The sequence below is a fragment of the Petaurus breviceps genome, unplaced genomic scaffold, assembly GCF_028583685.1.
Source record: "Petaurus breviceps papuanus isolate PSGF00001 unplaced genomic scaffold, PetGlider_PUasm1.0 90925, whole genome shotgun sequence".
In the NCBI taxonomy this organism is placed as follows: domain Eukaryota; kingdom Metazoa; phylum Chordata; class Mammalia; order Diprotodontia; family Petauridae; genus Petaurus; species Petaurus breviceps.
The window spans coordinates 23,116,118-23,136,751 of NW_027187380.1; the positions used below are offsets into that span (position 1 = coordinate 23,116,118).

Consider the following 20,634-nt stretch of genomic DNA (forward strand, 5'->3'; position numbering starts at 1 on the left):
TGGTGCTTGGTTCCCCTACACTCTGCAGGCCAGGAGCTGAAGCAGCCATATGTGGCTGCCGCTGCAGGGCCAGGCTCCTCAGCTGCTTCTGGCCCCGGGGGCAAAAGCCGATGCACTCCCAACTACTGGCTCCCAAAGTCCATATTGCACTGACCTCTCACTTTGTCCTTAGCATCTATGTGTTGATAAGTCTGGAAACCGCCACAGCTGCTGGTGGTCTGAAGTCCCTCCAGCGGGTGGTTGGTCAGGCCCGCCCTGGGACCAAAACCTCTGGCTCCCTTGGGGCCAGGGTCAGCTCCCAGAGCAATGCACTGGCCGATTCCTGCTGGCGTGCCAGGCATTCCTCAGCAGGAGTTTAGCTTCTCTGGGTCATTTTGTGGATTCTGCAGCTCCAAAGTTTTTTCAGAGTCACCTTTTACATGAACTGGGGGAGATGGAAGCCAGAGCCCTGCGGAAGTCCTGTTTCTACTCTGCCCCCAGGAATCCAGTCTTAATGACTCCAAGAATGATTATGTGCCCCTTATTGTTTGCTATCTTGTTCTTTTCATCTTTTTCAATGAGATTCTGGTAGAAATGGTTTTGGGACAGTTTACTATCTTTTATATTTAATGTTCTGTGGATTATTGTACCAATGATTAAAATATTACTAGTATTACTAGTAGTATTATACTGAGGCATGTTATCTTTCCCAGCTTGCTATTAGCTAAAGTATTAACTAATTTGTAAGGTGCCTACAGATAAATCTTAGTAAAACTCTAAGGTAAATGTATGTTGGGGGATGGGGTACATTTAAAAATTAGGTGATTGTGAATTTTAAAAGTCATCACCCAACACAAACATTTCCATATTCAAAGGAGGCCAGAAAAAGAGGATTGTATATGAAATCATGTATCTATTAACACAGCTTTCAAACATATATAAATTTAACATGGCAGTACCAATATTACTTTCTTTATCATTGTCCTCTTCTGAACATTCTAATGCTGTCTTTTTGGGTATTTTTAAATGTTTAATTAATGTTTTTCCTCCTTACCCCCACATCACTTTCTCCAAAATAGAAGATCTCCCTTGTAACAAAGAAGTGTAATCAAGAAAAAGAAATTTGTGTTATATTGGTTATAGCTGAAAATATACTTCTTTTCATTCTATACCTTCAGCCCACCTCTTCACCAAGAAGTGGGAGGTATAGTTTGTCATCAGTCTTTGTAGTCATGCTTGGTCATTTCATTGATCATAATTCTTTAATTTTTTAAACTGCTTTTTCTTTACAGTGTTAATATCTAATCTCTTCCGGTTCTTTGATTTCACTCTGCATCAGTTATCAGATTCCTTCCTTTTTACATTTATTACAATATAAAAATTGGACAGCTAGGTGGCATGGTAGATAGAGTTTGGGGCCTGGTGTCAGGAAGACCTTATTTCAAGTCCAGCCTCAGACACTAGCTGTGTGATCGATCCTGGGCAAGTCTTTACTTAACCGTACTTGCCTTAGTTTCTTCATCTAAGTGAGCTGGAAAGGAAATGACAAACCAGTCCAAGTATCTTTGCCAAGAAAACCCCAAATGGGATCATGAGGGATCAGACACAACTGAAACAACTGAATAACAATAGCAGTAGTGCAATAATATTCCATTACAGTCAAATCTCAGAATTTGTTCAGCCATTCCCCAACTGATGTTCATCCGTTTTGTTTCCAGCTCTTCATTACAACAAAAAGTGCTGCTATACATATTTTTGTCCATATGACTCATTTCCTCTGTCTTTGGATTCTTTGGAATACATTTTGGATATAGTACCCAGGATGATTGGATTGATTCACAACACTAGAAACAGTGTATTAGTGTCATTTTGCTTTCTTTTTTGGTCAGCTAGTCAATCTGATGATTATGAGTTAGAACCTCAGAACTGTTTTAATTGGAGCTTATTATAGAATTATAGAATTTAGTGTGATATGTTATCAATCTAACTTCTCCCAAACTTCTTTCCAATTTTCCCAGTAGTTTTTTTGAATAGTGAGTCCATACTCCGGTATTTTGTATCATGGAGTGTTTGGAACAGTGTTTCTATATCTTATGTACCTAATCTGTTCCACTGATCAAGTTTTCCATTTTTTACCAAAACCAAATTATTTCTAATGATTACTGTGTGATAATATAATTTGAGATCTGGTGCTGCTATGCCCCCTTCCAATTTCTTTCATGATTTCCTTAAAAATTTTTGACCTTATGTGCATCTAAATGACTATCATGAAATATAAAAATATTATTATTATATTTTATTATTCTTTGTATAAAGTAAGTTATCCTTTGGTGATTGATTGGTAGGGGGTCTGAATTTCTAAATTAATTTAGATAGTATCCTTTTTATTATATTAATATATCCCAATCATTAATATCTCTTAATTATTCACATCTATATTTCTGCAAAGAACATTTTATAGTTTCATCCCTATTATTTCCCATAATGTGTTTTGCTAAGAGGATTCCCAGAAACTTTATACATTATGTAGTTATTTTGAATGAAATCTTTTTTCTATGTCTTCTTGCTGGATTTTGTTGGCAATATATAGAAAGGATGATTATTTTTTTGTGGGTTGTACCAGTGATTCATTACAAGGACCATGAAAACGCATGGCTACAAAGAACATAAGGTCATAAACTGCTGGAAACAATGGGTGACACTCAAAATATTCTGTGACTTGAATGTTATACACAATATAATACAGGATTCTACTTTCTAATCCATTCTACTATTCTCATTTGTTTTATAAGTGAAGTCATCCCATTCACATTCACTGTAATGAGTGTCTATTTTTCCACATCATGTCTTATATTTCTTTTTTTCTTCCTGGACACTTTTTTTTTATAAAGAAGGAGGGAGGTGGAGAAAGAGAAGATATCTCAACACTAGAAATTTATAATTGAAGTGGTCTCCTGGCACTGCCTTCATTTCATCAAACCAAAGACACTGATATCTATTTTTTATACTTTTTCTGTCATTTTAATCTTCACTTCATGATCTGTCCTCCAAAGCTGAAGTTTCTTTTGCATGTAACTGTTCTCTCCTGGGCTCTTCTCTCCCTTTCCCCTTGCTCTGTCACTGCCTTTCTCTGAATTTAATGAAACTGTTGGTGTATATCCCTTATCTGGACAGATAAAAGTGAGGTCATGAGATGCCTGTCCTCTATCTCTTTTTACATATTTGTATACTTCTTAAGCATTTCACTTATGAAAAATACTAAGTTTTTCCTTTTTCTTCTTTCTTTTCCTAGCTTGAGAAATTTCTCATACATTTGAAATATTTTCTTTTATAATTTCTTGAAATATAATTTCCAGGGTTTTTAGGGAGTGTGATTTTAAAATTATCTGTCATTGACCTACCTGTTTTCTAGGTCAGTTGCTTTTGATAATACCTAACTTTTGATAATATCAGTGCTTCTTCCACTTCCTTTTCTTGACTTTCTATAATCTGGCTTCTGACTTTATCATTTAAAACCGAAACATTTCTCTCCAGAGTTATCAGTGATCTTTTAATTACCAAATCTAATGGTTTTTTCTCAGTGCTCATATTTCTTGACCTCTTTGCTTTTGACACTGTTATTTACTCACTTCTGTCTAGAATTATATGACACTGTTCTCTCCTTATTCTCCTGCTACACATCTGACTCCCTCTTAGTCTCCTTAGTTGGATCTTCATGTAGGTCATCACTGCTCACCATGGGTATCCCTCAAGCCTAGATGGGAGGTAGCCAGCATGAAGGCAAGGTTTTGAAAACCAGAGAGTAAGGCACAGAGTCAGGAGAAGAATGAAGACAGGCTGCCCTAAATCTTCACACAAAATGTAGGCTCCAGGAGAAATTTGCTATTGGGAGAAAGGGGATGGGAGCCTTTGAAGAGGAACATTCCAGGGTGAGCAGGTTGCAGGGGCCATAGCCTTTTCCAGGCAAAAAGAACCGAGGTGTTGAGAGAAGTCCCAGGATGAGGCAACTGTAGAGAAGGCTTTGTTTTGAACTCCTGAAAGTCTAGAACAGGGCCCCAAAGGAACAAAATGCAACAAATCTGTGACTGGGCTCTTCTCCCCGCTGCTAAAATGTAAGCACTTTATCATTGTTTAGCCCTTTCTAGTGGCTTCAAAAATGTTTATATTTCCAGGTTTCTCTAGCTTCCTTTGTTTTCATTTCAAAGATTTTATTCAAACTTTGATCTTTTGATTAGAAAGGCTGAAAGTCCATTTTTCCCCCTGTAAGATTATACTGTTCTGCAAGGTAAATTTTCCCTGCTTCTAAGTCTTTGTCTTTTGCCTTTTAGAATATCATATTCCAAGACTTTCCATTTCATTGTCTTTGCTGAGTAGGTTTTATATGATTCTGAGACTGTAGTTCTTTGATACTTGAAGTCTTTCTTTCTGGCTATTTACAGTATTTTTTTCTTTGACTTAAAAGCTCTAGATTTTATCTATGGCATTCCTGGCTGTTTTTAGTTTGGAGCTGCTTTCAGAAGGTAACTGGTGGGTTTTTTTTCTATTTTCATTTTACATTTTAGTTCTACTACATCTTGAGATGTTTTCTTTCATGATTTCTTGAATTACAGGATCCATGGTTTTTCTTTGGAAATGATTTTCAGGGAGTCTAAATCTTATATTGTCTCACCTTGACCTGATTTCCAGGTCAGTTTTTAATAACAGATATCTTATTTTCTTTCATTTCTAAATCTCTTAGCTTTATTCTGATATTTCTTGTTGTCTTGTGGAATCATTTAGTACTGCTTGCTCCATTCTATTTCTCAGTATTTGGGAAAGGTTTTTCACCTTCTTTTCTAATCTTTTTAGTCTGCTTTCAGTTTTTTTCTCCCAAACTCTCACTTCATTCCTAATTTTATTTTTTTCCCTCTTAGATTATTTCTTCTAGCTACTCTTTTAGTACTCGTGGCAGGCCATTTTTTTTTTCATCTGAAGCTCTTTTTATATTTGTTCTAGGGTTATTCTCTTCTGAATTTACCTCCTGGACTTTTCTTACCTCATAGTGTTTCTTCATTGTGTTTAGTGTCTCCTATTTAATTATATTTTCAGCCTGAGTTCTAGGATTGAGATTTTTGGTCCTGGTGCATCTTTGTAGGTTTAGGCCTTGGCTGTTTTTCCACTTCCTATGATCTTCAATTGGTTCTGGGCCCTGATGTGGCCCTGACAGGCTCATTCTGTTCTTGGAGACCATATTGGTCTCCAGCCTTCTTCATAGTCTTCCTTTTGATGGTATGCAGACTTTAACTTGGCCTTGTCTGCTAGTATGACTATCAGTGCTTAGAGGGGAGTGCTTACCCAGGCCCTGTTCCCCTGTACACAGGCCTTATCACAGCTACTTCTGTCCCTCTCTTCTGTTCTGATAGGCTAGGATCAAGATCTGGCTTCAGGCACTCAATTACTAGAGCTGGAACAAGTTAGCAATGCCCTTGTCCAGAGTGTGGGATAACTTCAGGTACATTTGTAGCAATTAACTGCGGCTCACCTCTTCTCCCTGCTTCTGGGAACTTCCCCTGGGTTTCAGCTCTTCTGGTGCAACCCCTCTCACCACCTTTCCTCCTGTATTTACCTGAGCTGTATTTACCTGAACTGAATGGAGGAAGTGACTTGCTTCTTTTAAAAATTTGCTTATTGGTCTTTCTGTAAGCCTTTTCAGATATTTGGAGTTTTCGTGGGAGAACTGGGCTTATCTATGTACCTTTAATATCACCATGAAGGCCATGGCAGGTACATTTTTAAAGAGGACTCTAAAAGTATAGGTGGAAGTTTCTACCAAAAACTGGCAACTCTTCTTCTGGGGAATTAAAATTGACACAAATACGGAATAATGGAAAGTATGCTATACCGAACTTCTAAAGTAAGACGATGTAGGCATAAGTTCCGGGTATACTACTTAATGGCTATGTTACCAAGTTGCTTAAATTCTCTAGTCCCCAGTGTATTAATCTTTAAAGTGAGGGTAGAGCTATATAAACAGCCTATTAAATAGTATAATATGTATAAAGTACTATACAGGGTGTCCCAAAATTCTTAGTGCAGTTTAAGCAATTAAACCTTTACAACCCTGTTTAATTTTAAGTTATTACTGCTTAGCATAGTCTAGAATGTGTTGTCTGGAGTGTATTTTTGCATAAGAGCTGCCTATTACTGAGGTAGTCCATTTTAAGTGTTCATGTATGCATTACATTCTTTCATTGACCTTTGAAGGAGGGCTTATAACTAAAGGAGGAGTAGAGTTATGGAACTTCATTATTAGAGGCTCTGCCTAGGGAACATCATTACCTCCTGTAGTTTGACAGACAAAGGGTTTGGCACAGCAGTCCTTAATGTACCAACCAGTCTTTAATTTTGTCCTAGTTGAAAGACTTGTATTTACCTTGCTTTTGCCTTGGAAATGCTGCTTGTTACTTTATCCTTTGAGTTTGGAAGTTATGTATGGATTTTGTTTTGAAATGCCCCTCTCTAAAACTACTTTTCCAAAGTACACAGCAACCTGCTTCTAGTCCTTTCCATTTCCAGTCTACTTTAGGAACCTACTACCAGATTAATTTTTCTGAAACACTCCTTTTTTTAAATGGGTTACTCCCACATTAATAACCTTCAGTGACTTTCAGTGGCCTACTAACAAAATAGGCCTACTGGCCTTTTTTGGACAAAATTCAAACTCCTTAGCCCAACATTTAAGGCCTTCCCTCTGACCTGTAGGTAAGGCCTGACCTCTATCCCCAGTCTCCAGCTTTATCTCATACCCATATACAAACTCACCACTGTAGCCAAACTCATCTCACTCCATACTGGAAGCTCTGTTCTTCCCTCCCCATTCTCAAATGCCATCCCTTTCCTCTCTGTTCTCCCTTTCAGTTGCCTTTGGGTTGCCAGTAATGTGGATCAGAAGAATGATTGGGATTCCAAGAGCAAAAATGGGTGGTTTCTTTGTTAAGACGAACACAAATAATCTCCTAGTAACAGGAGTGGGCAGTGGCATCACTGCAGAGTCTCCATTGCATGTAACTTAGATCCCAGGGACCAACTTAGCTATTTTCCTGCCATTGATTTCTGGTTGGTAATAACACCAGTTACGATATTGGTTATTGCCAGACATAGGTGGAGGGAAGGCCCATGGTTCAAATCAATGTGTAACTTAATTTTTCCTATGTCTGCATTTTCATTATTGGAGTATATTTTACCCTGTAAACTTTTCTAGGAAATCAACTTTACATTGATCCTTATCATAGCCAGCCAACTAACTAGATAGCTCTGGCCTTTAAATAACTAAATAAGTTCATTCTCACCTGCCTATTTGTTGTTGTTATTCAGTTGTTTCAGTTAGGGTCCAACTCTTCCTCACCCCATTTGAGGTTTTCTTGGCAAAGATACTGAAATAGATTGGCATTTCCTTCTAGCTCATGAGATTAAAAGGATTAAGTGATTTGCCCAGACTCACACAGCTAGTAAGTGTCTGAGGCTGGATTTGAACTCAGATCTTCCTGACCCCGGGCCTGGCATTCTATCCACTGAGCCACCAAGCTACCTATTTAGGTTTTTCCAAACATTTCAAAATACATATTGGGTGGTTGAGGGGAAGGGGGGAATTTGCTCTTACTAACTTATTGAATTCAGTGATGTGATATAAATTTCTGTGGTAAACACTTAAGAATACTCCTATTTCAAAACAAAATACTTCCAAATTTTCTTTTGGTTTGTTTGTTTGTTTTTACTGGATTTGTGTCTTTATTGGCATAGGGAATTCTAGATAAGGAAAGGTCCTCTATCAAAGCAGATCAGCACCTGTTTTCCAACAGTGCAGTGGGGCACTGAGTATCTTGTGTCTTGCCCTGATCATTGAATAAAGCTGGAAGGAACTTTGGAGGCCATAAATTCCAACCCCACCTTCTACCCCCTCATTTTGTAGATGAGGAAGCTGAGACAGAGAGGTTGTGACTTCTCCATTGATGTGCCTGTGGCAGAATTTAAACCCGGACCTTCGCATCTCCAAGTCAGTGACCATCCACTGTGCCATGTTGCATAGCCAGTATGTTTGTCAGATGCTGAACTTGAACCCAGCAGGCTCCCTGACTCTGAAGCCAGTTCTACAGTCACTATTCTATATACCTTTAATTTTTAATGTTCTTTTAATTCTTTTAATTTTTATGTTAAATTTAATTATTTAGTTTTAATTTTTAAAAAATTACTAGATGTAAATAAAAATCAATTCTTTCAATCCACTGTCTTGGCTGCATCACATTTAGTAGTCTGTATGTATGTATTTTGCCTCTTTAACCACAGACTTCTAAGCAACTTTTTAACCCTATGAAATCGCCTAGTTTTTATCATAGCACATTTGGTCTTAGAAATCAACAATATGGGGCGGCCAGGTGGCTCAGCGAGTAAGAGCACCGGCTCCAGTGTCAGGATGACCTGGATTGAATCCGGGCTCAGATACTCAGCACCACACCCAAAAATAACTGGCCCTATAACCTTGAGCAAGTTACTTAACCCTGATTGCTTTAAAAAAAAAAAAAAAGAAATCAACAATAAGGGGTGGCCACGTGGCTCAGCCAGTAAGAGCACGGGTTCCAGTGTCGGGATGACCTGGGGATCAAATACTTAGCACCACACCCAGAAATAACTGGCCGTATAACCTTGAGCAAGTTACTTAACCCTGATTGTTTTAAAAAAAAAAAAAAGAAAGAAAGAAATCAACAGTATCTCATTAGATTCTCCCCTTCACTACTTTAGGCTCCAATTTGAGATCACCAGCTAGTTATGTTTAATCACTTGTAACCAGGGTCTTGTTACAAGAGATTTGTTTGTTACTAACAAATACAACTGAAAAAGAATAAGTAGGGAAACAGGTGCTGTTTCAGAGCCCCTGGGGATGAAATTTGAAAGCTTTTTTTTTTAAATTCCAAAATCTAATATCTTGGCTCCAAAAGATCGGTTTTGTTTCTCATGACCAAAGTAGTTAGGCAAATGCTGAGTTCTTTCCTGGGGCATTCACTTTTTTAAGCTTTTGGTTGGAATAATAAACAAAAGAAACTGCTTCCAGAGCACTTTTCCTCATTTACCAGTAGGTGATGCTCTAGTTAGTCATTTAACTTGCTGCTTAAAAATTAACTTACTCTCATTCTCAATCTATCTTCTTTACCAGGTTTGTGTGCTCTATCTATTAACCATTCCAATTCTTACCTTGCCTACCCTGGAAGCTTGACTACTGGGGAGATTGTACTTTATGATGGAAATACTCTGGTAAGTTGACTTTAACTTATATTTTCCAGATGTGAATATATAACCACCGGCCTGCTAATAAATGAGGCAGAGTAAGGGAGAAAAGCAGAGCTGTACAAAGGAGATATAAAATATTTATCTTTACACTTCCCTGGTTACTCTAGTGGGATAACATATGTAGGGGAAGGTAGCAGCCAGAGACAAATGATACTTGCTTTAAGGGTGACCAACCAACCATTAATCAAATATGATTATGAGGCAAAGTGAGAAGCTAATAGACTGGTTGTCAGTTGGAGATATTTTGTTATGTAATTGTTGTAACTCTGGCTAGTGTGTGCCTGTTAATATCTTCTCCTTTTTAAATTTTTTTCATAATGATTTTATTGTTATGATAGTCTAAAATAGCACTATGAAACTTTGTCCATTTAGAGAAATAGGTTGATGTACCACTCACAGATTATTGAAAAAGTGTTTTATGTAAATAGATTTTTTAATTTTTTTCCATTTTTCAAATGCTTTATTAACTTCTAATTTATATCATTCATTTCCACCAGATTTTGAGTTACAAATTTTCTCCCCGTTTTTCCCCTACCCACTGCCCCAAAATAGCAGTCCCACAGGATATTCCCTCCTCCAATCTGCTCTCTCCCATATTTTCTCCCATACCCTTTTCAACTTTTCCAGTAGGGCATGGTGAATCTCTATGCCCCAGTGCCTGTATATCTTCTTTCCCAATTACATGTAAAATAGTATTAATAATAGTGTGTGTGTGTATGTGTGTGTGTGTGTGTGTGTGTATATATATATATGTATATATATATATATATATATATTTAAACATTTGATTTTAAAACTTTGAATTCCAGATTCATTCCCTTCCTCCCTTGTCACCCACCCTTACTGGGAAGATAAACAGTTCAGTATAGATTGTACATGTGTAGCTAATGCAAAACAATAACATAGTAGATATATTGTAAAAGACTGACTATATTTCCATCCCTCCTATCCCACCTCCCACTTGTTCTATTCTCTACTTTGATCCTGTCCCTTTTCAAAAGTGGGTGCTTCCAACTCCCTCCCCTCTAGCTGCCCTCTCATCCCCTTCCCCCCTACTCTCCTATAGGGTGAGATACCCTATTTAGTGTGTATTTCATTCCCTTCCCAAGCCAAATTCAATGAGAATAAGGTTGACCCATTCCTTTTTGCCTTCCTATTCTTCCCCTCCATTTTCCCTTGCCTCTTCTATATGAGATAGTTTACCCCCACTCTGTCTCTCCCCATCTCCTCTCATTATATTCCTCTCACCTCTTAATTTCACCTTTTAAGTATCATCCCTTCCTATTAAATTGGTCCTGTGCCCTCTATCTATGTATACCTGTAAACATATATATACACATTCACATGTATTCATATGCCCATATACCCTCATATATAGACATATATATATATATATTCCCTTCAACTATTTCATACTGAGAAAAGTTTTGTCAGTTACAATTATTGTTTTTCCACATAGGAATGTAAATAGTTCAACTTTGATAAGTTCCTTATGATTTCTTTTCCCTGTTTACTTTCTCATGCTTCTCTTCCTTCTTGTATCTGAATGTAAAATTTTCTATTCAACTCTGGTTTTTCATTCAAGAATGCTTGAAAGTCCTCTATTCCACTGAATGATCATATTTTCCCCTGAAAGATGATACTCAGTTTTGCTGGGTAGGTGACTCTTGGTTTTAATCCCAGCTCCTTTGCCCTCCAGAATATCCTATTCTAGGCCCTTCTGTCCCTCAGTGTAGAAGCTGCCAGATCCTTGGTTATCCTGATTGTGTTTCCACAATATTCAAATTGTTTCTTCCTGGCTGCTTGTAATATTCTCTCCTTGATCTGGGAATTCTCAAACCTGGCTATAATATTCCTAGGAGTTTTCTTTTTGGGATCTTTTTCAGGAGGTGATCGGTGGATTCTTTCAACCTCTATTTTGCCCTCTGGTTCTAAAACATCAGGGCAGTTTTCTTTGAGAACTTCCTGGAGGATGATTTCTAGGTTCTTTCCCTGATCATGGCTTTCAGGTAATCCAATAATTTTTAAATTATCTCTCCTGGATCTATTTTCCAGGTCAGTGTTTTTTCCCATGAGATATTTCACATTGCCTTCTGTTCTTTCATTTGTTTGGATCTGTTTAATAGCATCTTGATTTCTCATAAAGTCATTAGCTTCCATTTCCTCCAATCTAATTCTGAAGCAATGATTCTCCTCAGTGAGCTTTTGAGATTCTTTTCCATCTGGAAAATTCAGCTTTTTAAGGCATTCTTCTCCTCATTGCCTTTTTGAGCCTCTTTTGCCATTTGAGTTAGTCTGTTTTTTAAGGTATGATTTTCCTCAGTCAGGCTGTTGACTCTCATTTTGTAATTTTCTTGTATCGTTCTCATTTCTCTTCCCAATTTTTCCTCCATTTCTCTTATCTGCTTCTTAAGGTCCTCTATGGCCTGTAACAAGCTCATATTTTCCTTAGAAGCTTTTGGTGCAGGAGTTCTGACTTCACTGTCTTCCTCCTGTTCTACCTCCTGTTCTATGCTTTGCTCCTTTTTGTCCCCAAAATAGGAGTCTAATGTTGGAATCTTCTGTTTGCTTTGTTTCCTTTGCCTGGTCATGTTGCCCCCTCAGTCACTTGACCCCTGGGCTTTTTGCCACAATAGGACTCTGCCACTAGACAGGGGAGCTTTCGTCCCAAATGCTGGGGTTTTCTCAGCTGCTGGAGGTATTACGTGGGTGCCCTCTCTGAGGCCTCCACACACTGTGGCAATCTGGACACACACCCGAGCACCTCCAACCTAGACTGCAATCCAGATCCAAGCAGGTTAAACCAAGAGTGACTACCCCTCAGACTGGTTGCTTGGTCCCCCTACACTCTGCAGGCCAGGAGCTGAAGCTGCCATGTGGCGCTGGCTGTGCTGGGAGTCTCGCCCCAGGGGCAAAAGCCCACGCACTCCCACTTACTGGGTCCCAAAGTCCAGACTGCACTGACCTCTCACTTTGTTCTTAGCATCTATGTGTTGATAATTCTGGAAACGGCCACAGCTGCTGCTGATCTGGAGTCCCTCAGGCTGGTGGCTAAAACCTCTGGCTCACGCGGGCCTGGGCTCAGCTCCCAGAGCACTGTGATGGCCAATTCCTGCCGGGCAGTCCTCAGAGGGAGGTTAGCTTCTCTGTGTCATTTTGTGGGTTCTGCAGCTCCAAAGTTTGTTCAGAGTCCCCTTTTTACATTGATTGGGGAAAGTGGAAGCCAGAGCCGTTCAGAGGTCCAGCTTCTACTCCGCCATTTTGACTCCGCCCCAACATCTTCTTTTAGGGCTCACAGGACATAGAAGCAAATTTTTGGGAAGAGTATGAGATTAGAGACAGTGGCATCCCCTTTTATTCAGTAATATCATTTGACTTGCTTGGATGACCATCTGTCTGAAGGCAGGAAAGGGGATACGATTCTGATTGGAACTGGTATGCACTCTTTCCTTTTGCTGCTGATTCCGTTTATGAAAACTAATGATGAAGAATTAGTTTTATGTGTATATAGCCTGTCTGGGAAGGGAGAATGGCAGAGGAAGTACAGTAACAGAGGTAGAGAATCTGAAGTGAAAAAGAAGAAAAGGGCATCACTGCCTTCTTCCTGAGTTAAATCTCTTTTGTTCCTCATCCTTAACAGAAAACAGTCTGCACAATCCCTGCCCATGATGGTCCACTTGCTGCCTTCACCTTCAACTCTGTGGGATCCAAGTTAGCCAGTGCTTCTGAGAAAGTGAGTGGGTATGACTGCCTGTTGCCTAATTCTTCTTCCAAAGGTGGGGTTGTGCAGGAAGGAAAGTTTGTGGCCCTGCCTGGACTTCATATTCCTACATTGTGACTAGTATCTGTCCCTGCCAAGGATAAGTTTCAGAATGAAGTTTGCTAATATTAGTAATATGTCTATATCACACTCACCAAATAAATTCATTCAACATGCAAATATATATTAAATGCCTACTGTAGAAAAGGTATTGTGCTTGGGGGAATGGGGAACATGTGTATGATACAGTCCCTGCCTTAAATGGAACTTAAATAAAGCAGAAGAACTAAGCCATTTGTGCAAAAGCTATAATACAAGGCAATATGTGATGAGTGCCATAAGAGTGGTAGTGGAGTATAATGTTAATAGTTCAGAGGAGAGAGAGCTCACTTCTTGCAGGGGGAATGAGGGAAGCCTTCATAGAAGAGGTGGCATTTGGGGATTTTGAAAGATAGTTTAGATTTCCACAGGAAGGGATGAAGAACATTCTAGACATAGGAAACAGTTGCATGAGAAAAGTCATGTTTGGGGAAAGTCACTTAGGAATCAACGTGTACAATCCTAGTGATAAAAAGGCTTTATTTTGTATATCTGCCTCAAAAAATGGATGTTAATAAGCAATAGAAATGGAAAAATATATATATGAAACCCTTAATGGCAATAAAACGTTAACTTTGTTACTTTTTTCCGCAGGGCACAGTCATCCGGGTGTTTTCTGTCCCTGAAGGACAAAAACTCTATGAGTTTAGGAGAGGAATGAAGAGGTCTGTGTTAAATTTAAAATCCATTTTAAAGTATACCTGGGGATTATGCACTGGAATAACTGGAAGCCAAGTAGGGTGTGAGAGGTGTGAATATATGTATCTCCTCTGTTAGAGAAGGTGAGAAATGGATAAATGTAACCAAAAAGTATAATCACAGGCTCCACTGAGTGCCTAACAGAACCAAAACCAAAGAAGCAGCTTTAACTGATGATCATCCAGCTATTGTAGCCTTTTCTGGTGTATGCATATGAGGGGTTGGCAAGAAAGGATCCAAGGAGATGGAGTACATAATCCACAGAAATTATCAAGGTCATCCATTTAAGACAGAAAAGTATTATTGCTGATTCCATGCAGAATACTGCTTATCAACCATGAGAAGAGAGATGCAAAGCACAGTTGTTTGGAATTCTGTCATGTTTTAAAGGCATCAGTGCATCTAACTGACAGACGAGGTGCCTCCAATGGCCAATAAGAAAAGGAATGACTCTTCCTGCCGTTTTGGACATGATCATAACCTTTTATTGAATTATTTGACCTTGTAATTTCTAATTATTCAGGACTTAGGGAAGATGATTTCAGATGACATTAATATCTTTGCATTCTACAAGGCTTGGCTGTATATCTGGCTTTTCAATATCTCTAGATCTTTCCTTACTAATGAAAATGTTCCCTTGTTCCTAGGTATGTGAATATCAACTCTCTAGTTTTCAGCATGGACTCACAGTTCCTCTGTGCATCCAGCAACACGGAAACAGTGCACATCTTCAAATTGGACAACCTCACCTCCAGGCAAGTATCACACTGGGAGTTGGGTAAAGCCACATCCTCTTCAGACTCCTCTCCAGGTAAGTGGTCCTGATTGCCAAGTCCTTGTTTTTTAAAGTAAGACATAAAAGGCATAATTTAGCCTGAAGATATCTTGGTCCCTAACTAGTGAATGTTAATACCTTTTATTAGCATAAAAGCCACCTTTTATTTCCTTAAGTCAGAAATATGACATATCCCTTATATTTGATAAAATAACCTATGGAAACAGGTGAAGACCATGAAGATCAATCTTTCTAGACTTAGGAGATACCCATGAATGTGACAAGGCCAGAAGTTGCAGAGTTTTGTTAATGTCGGAAGCATCTTAGAGCTTTTTATAACTTCATTTCTTAGTATAAGGTTATATTTGTCAAGTATCTCTTGGACACATAGACCTATACTAGAGGGTTTTGTCTGTTTTTTCCGGCATGCCTGCGGTTTCTGGTGAATGTGATACAATGGAAAGCATTTGAACAATCTAGGGAATTCTAAGAATAACACACACAATCCTCAAGGAATTGTTGAAAGCCTTAACAAAATTGGCTGGAGTAAGGCACTGCTAATGCATACTCTCTCCTTGCAACTCTCTTCCCCAAACATTTCTCCCCTCCTCTCTTTCCTCTGCCTTTACTCCCCCTCTCCCTTCTCTCTTCCTCTTTCTCTCCCAGCATCCTCCTTCAGAGCTGTTGCAAAAGGTTTATTTTTTTAATTTTAAATTTTTACTTATTTTATTGTTAATTTATGGAATAAAACAAGAATTTCTATGACAGTATAATAAAAAAGATAATTGCACATGAAACTGCAAATTGATTATGTACAACTTGCTATTCCTCTCGAATATATGATAAAGTTATCATGTAAGTTTCTTTTTTTTTTCTTTTTTTCCCCTCCCTCCCCCATCCACCCTAGGGATGGCTCCCATCAGACACAAATATGTATATATGTAAAATCATTCTATACATATTTCTATTTATCAGTCCTTTCTCTGGAGGTTGATAGTGTCTTCTTTCATAGGTCTGTTATAGCTATTTATTTATATTATAGGCAATATATTTATATTATTTATTTATAATAGTATCTATAATAGGCAAAATGACTTATTCAAAGTTGTTCTTAAAACAGTATTGCTGTTACTGTATACAACATTATCTTGGTTCTGGTCATTTCACTCTTCACCATTTCATGCAGGTCTTAACATGTTTTTCTAAAATCATTGAGTTCATCATTTCTTATAGCACAGTAGTATTCCATCACAATCATATGCCACAACTTGTTCAGTCATTCCCCAATTGATGGGCATCCCTGCAAATTCCAGTTCTTTGCTACCACAAAGAAAGCTGCTATAAATATTTTAGAACATATAGGTCTTTCCATTTTTTCCCTAATCATCTTTGGAAACAAACTTAGTAGTAGTATTGCCGAGTCAAAGGATATTGGCAAGTTATTAACCCTTTGGCATAATTCCAGATTGCTCAACAAAATGGTTGGATTAGCTCACAATTCCACCAACAGTGAATTAGTGTCCCAATTTTTCCACATCCCCTCCAGCATTTGTTGCTTTCCTCTTCAATCATTTTAGCCAATCTAATAGGTGTAAAATGATATCTCAAGGTTGTTTTAATTTGAATTTCTCTAATCAGTAGTGATTTAGAGCATTTTTTCATATAACTATAAATTGTTTTGATTTCTTCATTGGAAAACTGCCTATTCATATCCTTTGAACATTTGTCAATTGAGGAATGACTTGGATTCTTATAGATTTGACAAAGTTCTTTATTTTAGCTATGAGACCTTTTTCTAAGAAATTATAAAATATGTTGGCTCTGTGTTTTATTCGTACAAAACATTTTTAATTTAATGTAATAAACATCCATTTTATACCTCACTCTGCTCTCTGTTTATTCATAAAATTGTTCACCTATCCATGTCTGATAAAATGTTTCATGTTATTCAAATTTTCTTGTAATATCTCTTCAAAAAAGTTTTTATACAAATAAAACCAGACTGAAATAATTGGAGAAATATTGTTAGTGGGTAGGCAGGGCCAATATAATAAAAATGACTACCTAAACTAATTTACATACTCAATACTATCCCAGTTAAATTATCAAAAACTATTTTACTGAATTAGAAAAAATAATAATAGAATTCATTTGGAAGTACAAAAAGTCAAGAGTATCAAAAGAAATAATGAAAAAAATGTAAAAGAACAAGGTTAGGCAGTACCAGATCTTCAACTATATTATAAGGTAGCAATTATCAAAACTATCTGGTACTGGCTAAGGAATAGAATGAAGGATCAGTGGAACAGAGTAAACATTCAATTTACAGCGGCAAATAAATACAGTAACCTTGTGTTTGACAAATGTAAAGACTTAAGATTTGGGGATAAGAATTCATTATTTGGTAAAAATTGCTGGGAAAACTGGAAAGCAGTATGGTAGAAATTGAGCATAAACCAATATCTTAACACGATTTGCCAATGTAATATCCCAAAGGGCCTACTTTAGGTAGCAAATAATGGTAGTCTCATAATGGTTGATTGCTTTTCTCAAGGAACTTAAAAACTCCAGGGTTCATGTTGAATTAATATTCATAGTATATCTTCAGTAAGTAAGGAAACAAAGCACACAAAGGTTTAATGACTTGACCAGGATCGTGATGAAAGTACAGTCAGTTTTGATAGAACTTGCCAAAGCCAGCCTTTGTTAAAGTAGTTCCATTTATTTTTTGCAAGAAGTTCAGAAAACTCTAACCAGGATCCACAATATTGACCTCCATGTTTCAGTGCATCTCTCCCTCAGTCAAAAGATGTTTCACACACTCTTGGGCTGCACAGACTTCTTGTGGAGGAATCTTTCTGCAATACAGGCAGTGCAACTTATAGTCTGGATTTTGCTGTCATTATTCTAGCTGAAATGCCTCTGTTACCAATGATCTATGAATTATCACATCAAATGGCTTTTTCTCAATTCTCATTCTTCTTGACTCTTTTGAAGCAATTAACACTATTGACTACTCCTTTCCTGAAAATTTGCAACTTCCTTGTTTTCCCTGTCTCTCTCTCTCTCTCTCTCTCTCTCTCTCTCTCTCTCTCTCTCTCTCTCTCTCTCTCTCTCTCTCTCTCTCTCTCTCTTTTCAGTACTAGAACTTTGTAGTGTACACATATTTTAAGAGTTTAAACCAAGAATCTACATGGCATGTCTAAATGACAAATAGTCCTTGACGTAAGAACAATCAGGCCTAGGATATTCTGCTATAAAATGGCACCAAGACATAGATTTTTACCTCATCCCATTGAATGCAGCAAATGATACTTTTGACCTTGTAGTTTTTGGGGGTTTTTTTCTTTTTGTTTTTACCTTTGAAACAGCACTTTAAGTCCATGCTAATGGCATTAATGCTTTGGTGGGTGCTTATGTCTGCAATTCAGACATATCATTGCTTCTGCATTATTCCCATTAGTGGGCCAGAAGAGCCCTCAACCTGGAGTGGTTACATGGGAAAGATGTTCATGGCTGCTACCAACTACCTCCCTTCTCAAGTCTCAGATATGATGAACCAGGATAGAGCCTTTGCCACTGTGCATTTGAATTTCTCTGGTCAGAAGAACATCTGTACCCTCTCTACGTATGTATGGCATTGCCCTCTTCCTTTTCCAACTTACAGAGATTGAGATTTAATAGACCTTGTAGTTTGGAGTCTTGTTCACTAAACAGTTCACTGAACTGAAATAACCTGCCCTGGTAAGGATGATCTAACTTTGCATGTTGCCCCTTCAGACATCCAAAACAGACCCATACTCATGCAGAAAGAATTAATAGCCCCTACTTATGAATTAATGTTGCTATTTAGTTACAGTGGATTTTTCTGATGAAACTGTTATGTCAGAGGGGCTTCTTTATGTAAGGAAAAGAGAGGTTAGCAATGACCCTAATATATTTTTCATCAAAAGGTGGCTTGTTTGCACAACTATTTCACAACCAAATTACATATTTTCATTTACTCTTAGTATTCAGAAGTTGCCAAGGCTGTTAGTCATATCATCTGATGGACGACTTTACATCTATAATTTGGACCCTCAGGATGGAGGAGAGTGTATCTTAATCAAGACCCACAGGTAAAAATTCCTGTTTTCAAAATGAGGAACTTTTAAAAATGTCACAAGAGCTGCCTCCTTAAAGTAGGTTCTAAAACCAGTGATATATTCCAGGGCTCTTGCTTTGTCATGAACAATTATAGGTGTTTATTAAGTACCTGACACTTTGTAGGACAGTTTTGGATGAGCTTGAGTCCATATATATCCTTCAGTTTTCATTTAACATTGGAAACTTCACAAATGTTTAAACTTCACTCCTGTACCACCTTGTAGGTGACTCTGGGCTCTTGAGACTATGCCAATGGAGCACAAGCACTGGCAAGTTCCCCTGAGCTGGAAAAGCTTCAAGTCCAGTGATAGACTATCTGTCTACCATTCAAGGACTAGCTTGCCTACATTCAGAGGGGATCACTCCTACCCTGGACACAGGGACTCTCAAAGACTTTTTACTAAATCAAAGGTGTGAACTGTATCTTTAGATAAAGTACACACCGATGAAATCACCAGTTGAAGTTGAACAGTCATTCACAACGTCTGCTTTCTGCTTAGTCTTTTCTTTATGCTTAAATAGCTTCTGAAACCAAGTACAGTATGATCTATTCCTATTCTGTGGAAGGGAATGATGCTAATGTCTTTCTCTTAGTTTAGTTTTCACCATATCTTACACAGCAGATATGCTTGCTTGAGTACTCATTTTTAAGCCTTCCCACAGCTATTTTGACATTTATGTTGCCCGTCTCATGGGTTCATATAACTTCAGCTCATGCTATCCTAAAAGTGGTGGTGAGTCTATAGAGCTTGGTTCTTTCTTTGAAAACCTTCTAAGTATAGCACATTTCTTTTTCTTTTTTCCCTAAATTGATGAAATTTAGCTTGCTTGGCTCAGGAAAGACAGAAGAGAATAAAGAAAATGACCTCAGGCCTTCATTACCTCAGTCTTACGCAGCAACAGTAGCCAGACCAGGCACCACATCTTTGTCCTCAACAGTGCCAGGTAAGCAGAAATCAGACTGGTGGGGTATGACACTTCTAACCACTTGGTTATTCCTCCCAAGGTGATGTTTACTAAAATCTTCTTTTCCTTAATTATATTTGCTGTACAAGTGATACCCTTTATGTTTGGTAAACATAAAATTCATTTGATCCTGACGGTTAGCTTTAATCTTTTGACAAGTTGGCTAGTTTTGACTGGCATGTTTCAGTTTCATATTTCATGCATCCATACCAGCAATACAAATGCAAGAAGTTGTATCATACTTCCCAGTTTTCCCACATTTTTCTGTAGTTCTGTCCAGAGCCATCAATTAAATGGGAACACTTTTGTGCTTTTCATTTCTCGTGTTTCTCTTTCTGGCCTTCCAGGTTATTCCGAGGATGGTGGGGCACTTCGAGGAGAGGTTATCCCAGAACATGAGTTTGCAACGGGACCAGTGTGTCTTGATGATGAGAATGAGTTTCCTCCTGTGAGCATTAGGAGCCCCTAAATGAGTGCTTCAGTCTGCACAATAAGAAGACATTCTCCTCCAAGAGGCGAAGTCATTTTCCCATTCTGTTAACCTAGCCTATAATAACTAATTCTCTCCACTAATATTCAAAAAGCCATAAAATAATTTTTATATTATATGATTAAGTTCTTAAAGAGCAGTAGTTAGCTATATGCTTAATATTGACAGCAATTAGAATAGCAGGATACTAATCCAGAGAGCTTTTGAACTGACTGGCCTAAATGAGATCAGAGGCCTGAAAAGCTTTTCACTGGCTTATATATCTTTTGTTGATCATAATTAGAAACGTACTATAACAGAACTGGATTTTCCTTAGATTTCTAAGGATGCTTTGGGGGTGGGGAGTGGGAGGAGCTGTTTTTATCTTTGTGGAGATAATATTTTTTCCAGTGATTGACT

The 20,634-nt window shown here is 38.0% G+C and overlaps 2 protein-coding genes across 6 annotated transcripts in view; one reads left to right on the forward strand and one right to left on the reverse strand.

Moving 5' to 3' along the window:
• WIPI1 (WD repeat domain, phosphoinositide interacting 1) overlaps positions 1-20,634 on the forward strand; it is a 63,445-nt gene that overhangs the window by 41,732 nt on the left and 1,079 nt on the right. For 4 of the 5 annotated variants that reach the window (XM_069076567.1, XM_069076570.1, XM_069076568.1 and 1 more), the window contains 8 exons: positions 9,167-9,264; positions 12,941-13,033; positions 13,754-13,824; positions 14,506-14,613; positions 18,097-18,261; positions 18,644-18,751; positions 19,603-19,724; positions 20,093-20,193. In XM_069076567.1, coding sequence (XP_068932668.1) covers positions 9,167-9,264; positions 12,941-13,033; positions 13,754-13,824; positions 14,506-14,613; positions 18,097-18,261; positions 18,644-18,751; positions 19,603-19,724; positions 20,093-20,193 — 866 coding nt within the window. The remainder of the gene's footprint in view (positions 1-9,166; positions 9,265-12,940; positions 13,034-13,753; positions 13,825-14,505; positions 14,614-18,096; positions 18,262-18,643; positions 18,752-19,602; positions 19,725-20,092; positions 20,194-20,634) is intronic. The other variant, XM_069076569.1, reaches the window with a different exon arrangement.
• Positions 16,267-20,634, reverse strand: part of ARSG (arylsulfatase G) — a 194,516-nt gene continuing 190,148 nt past the window's right edge. The window contains exon 14 of the mRNA XM_069076565.1: positions 16,267-17,491. Coding sequence (XP_068932666.1) covers positions 17,448-17,491 — 44 coding nt within the window. The 3' untranslated portion in view covers positions 16,267-17,447. The remainder of the gene's footprint in view (positions 17,492-20,634) is intronic.